This window comes from Orycteropus afer, unplaced genomic scaffold (assembly GCF_000298275.1).
Source record: "Orycteropus afer afer isolate SDZICR_OR568_19922 unplaced genomic scaffold, OryAfe1.0 scaffold00035, whole genome shotgun sequence".
Taxonomy (NCBI): domain Eukaryota; kingdom Metazoa; phylum Chordata; class Mammalia; order Tubulidentata; family Orycteropodidae; genus Orycteropus; species Orycteropus afer.
In genome coordinates, this window is record NW_006921622.1 from 5,808,409 (window position 1) to 5,811,860 (window position 3,452).

The following is a 3,452-nucleotide window of genomic DNA, read 5'->3' on the forward strand; positions in this document are numbered from 1 at the left end:
GGATTTGAACCGCCAGCCTTCTGGTTAGCAGTCAAGAAGTGCCTTAGGCACTATGCTACCGGAGCTCCTAGGAACAGGAATTGTGTATAATGCTAAAAATTTTCTCACTGAATTTGAGACTGGGTGTACATCTGTAGACAAATCAACTTTATGGAAATAGCTTATATAACAAACTAAAATATTCTATTTCAATATCACTGTCAAGATTGTTTTATAAGTTTTTAAATATTATATGATATCACAAGATCACTAATTTTGGATTGCATGCTTTAAAATCAGCTAATTTCCTCTTTCTCTGTACCATAAATTGGGAACTGTTTTACAGGTACCTCTGATGGGCGCTGTGATTTTGAATTTGACCTTTGTTCCTGGGAGCAGGATCAGGACGATGACTTTGACTGGAATCTAAAAGCTAGCCACATCCCCACTGTAGGCACAGAGCCAGCTGCTGATCACACCTTACACAATTCATCTGGCCATTACATCTTTATAAAGAGCTTGTTCCCTCAGCAGCCCATGAGAGAAGCCAGAATTTCAAGCCCATTCATAAGTAAGAGAAGCAAAAACTGCAAGGTATGGAAAACACAGAAATATTGTGAACAACTGCTGATAGATACAATCAAGTACAGAAAATAGAATGGCTATGGCCTAACAAAAAATAAACTTGAATTTATTTAACGTGGGATGTGTGAAAAAGGGAAAGTAAGAATGAAAGAGGATTATCAGAACCATTGGAAGCATTTTTGCTACCGTCAGAAATCATAAGTAACACAAAACTAGTAAAATACCAGTTGCTGCCCCTCAAAAAGTTTATCACATATTGAAATTATGAGAATTCACCTTCAGAAAAAAAATAGCAATATATAATTAAATATCTTTAAGAATTAATTTTAGAGATAGTTGGGACCCAATATAATGGTCAAAGAAGTGTTTAGGGAAAAGGAGGACTGAAATTTGCCCTACAAATGCAGAAGAATTTCTATAGCCAGGAAGAAAAGATGGTTGAGTCATTATCTGGTGAAAAATTGAAGAAAAGTGTGGAGTATTGAAAATATAAGAAAGATTGTGTGGATCTTTGGGTCAAATAGCTTTACATGATGACAGTGTACTTACTTGCAGGGTTCTCCAGTTTATTTGTTTATTATTTATATTCCGCAGAGTTTCCTAGCTGGGCTAAGAACTAAATTTATCTTTACAAATAATATAAATAAGCACTCAGAGTATAATTTACAAGAACCTTGTTTACAATAGATTGAGCCATAAATAAATACCATTTATATTTAGTTTCAGAAATGCGAACAGTTAATATCCTCACAAATACATCTGGACTTGTATGTTTCACAATATATGGACACTAAAAGGAAAGCTAATTACATCCAGAAAGCTGCTGGATGATCAAATATTCAGACTGGGAAACAATAACATGATTTAAACCTTAATTGATTTCAAGTATTTTGGTGTAGTAATCTCCACAATAAGTAAAGCTTTACCCTTGGGAGGAAAACATTTTGAAATTTTGGTCAAGGGCCCTCCAATTGTACCATCACTTAAAATAGATGCTTGTTTTTCTTTTGTTTCCTGTGTTTATATTGACCAGCCTTCAACATCCTACAGTCTTTTTATATGGTAAATACGTAGTTTAGCTTTCTGATTTTGTTCATCGAGTCAGGCAATTTGATAGACCGTGAAGATTTTCTGCAAGGGAGTGATATGATCAGATCAGAGTTTTAGAAAGATAACTGGGTCAGCAATCTACAGGATAGACGGAAGAAAGAGAAAAGCTCAAATCTCTTCATTTGATCTATGAAGAGCCACTATGCACCTTGCAATGAAGAGTTTATAAAAGTCTTTCCACTTCAGAGATTATAGAAAATGTGACCTGGAAAAAATTGAGTGGATGAATAGTTACCCAAGAGTGCTGGTTCTTAAATGTATGGTAACCTACTGGGTAAAGTAACAAATGGCTAAAAATGTTTACTATGCAGTTAAAGATTAATGCTGAGGACAGAATGGAGAATAAGTAGATGCAGTCCTATCCACCTAAGGCTATGAACTGACTAAAAATCTCACTACCATTGAGTTGGTTCCAACTCATAGCAACTCCTCCTTGGGTTTCTGAGGCCATATCTCTACAGAAGTAGATTGCCCAATCTTCCTTCTGAGAAGTGGCTGGTGTATTTGAACCATCAGCCTTCTAGTTAGCAGTCAAGTGTTACGCCACCAGGGCTCCCAAGGCTATAGTTGATTTTTTTTTTTTTAATTGTTATTTAGTTGCAAACTCACAGAGCAGAATTTGTTTCACATTCAACATTTCACGTACATTTGGTTTCACTCCGCAGTTACTGTCCCCAACCCTAACTTACTTTCCTCCCCTCCTTTCCCAGTAGTCACCCCCCACCCTGTGCTCTTTATAGTTATGTACTCCTGTGTGTCCTGCATTTCCTCCATGTAAATGTTGCCCCTCTGGTGCTCCATGGTCGACTGTTCCAAGTAAAGTATCTCCATAGGGTATGTGGGTGGTCACCCTGGGTTGAGTGGACTCTGTGTATGTCTTATTTACTATTGGACTGAGAGCCAGCCCTTTGGAGTGAGTTATAATCCAGGGCCAAAGTGTGTTCCTGGGCCATAGTATTGGGGGTCCCACCAGACTCCATCTGACCAGAAATTCTGGTCATTAATATGTTTTTGATTTTGTTCCACATTTTTCCTCCTACTCTATCCAGGATCTCCAGTTTTGATCCCTACCTGAGTGGCTGGCATTGGTAGCTGGGCACCATGTAGTTCTTCTGGCTTTGAGGTTTACCATATCCTAGGGCTGATTGTTTCCAAATGCCCTTGGTTTTTTGCACTCTTCTTCGCTTCCTACAGTAGTAGATCATTAGCTGCATCTTAGATGGCTGCTCAAAAGCTTTTAAGACCCCAGTCACTACTCACTAGTATAGGTTGTGGATCAAGATTTTTATGTATTTTGTTGTGCCAATTGCGGCTAATGTCCCCCAATACTATGGTCCTGAGTCAGTAGATCCTTTGGATTTCTCTCCCACGGTGTCTGGGGGTCTGTGAGGGATTACTCTATGTCTGTCTTCTATTGTTTCTGTAAAGATTGCAGATATTTTCTATCACTGATATTTGTGCAAGATTAGCCTCAGGTGAATCTATCCTTGGTCTAGAGTATAATACTGCTCACTGACCTCCATCTGATCTTCTCAGATGTCTATGTGTTTATCTGTAGCCTGGTGTTTGGTGTTAATGGTAATGCAGTATTGTGGATATACTGGTATTAGTCTCTGTTGTCTATATTGGTTGAATGCTTTTTAAAATAAAATTGTTGTTGTTGTTGTTAAGTGTCGTCAAGTCGTTTCCGACTCATAGCGACCCCATGCACAGCAGAACGAAACACTGCCCGATCCCGCGCCAGCCCCACAATCCCTGCTATACTTGAGCCCATCATT

The 3,452-nt window shown here is 38.4% G+C and overlaps 1 protein-coding gene across 1 annotated transcript in view; it reads left to right on the top strand.

Moving 5' to 3' along the window:
- Positions 1 to 3,452, top strand: part of MALRD1 (MAM and LDL receptor class A domain containing 1) — a 1,363,654-nt gene that overhangs the window by 568,008 nt on the left and 792,194 nt on the right. Inside the window, exon 25 of the mRNA XM_007936352.1 lies at positions 326 to 573. Within this exon, the coding sequence (XP_007934543.1) occupies positions 326 to 573 (248 nt within the window). The remainder of the gene's footprint in view (positions 1 to 325; positions 574 to 3,452) is intronic.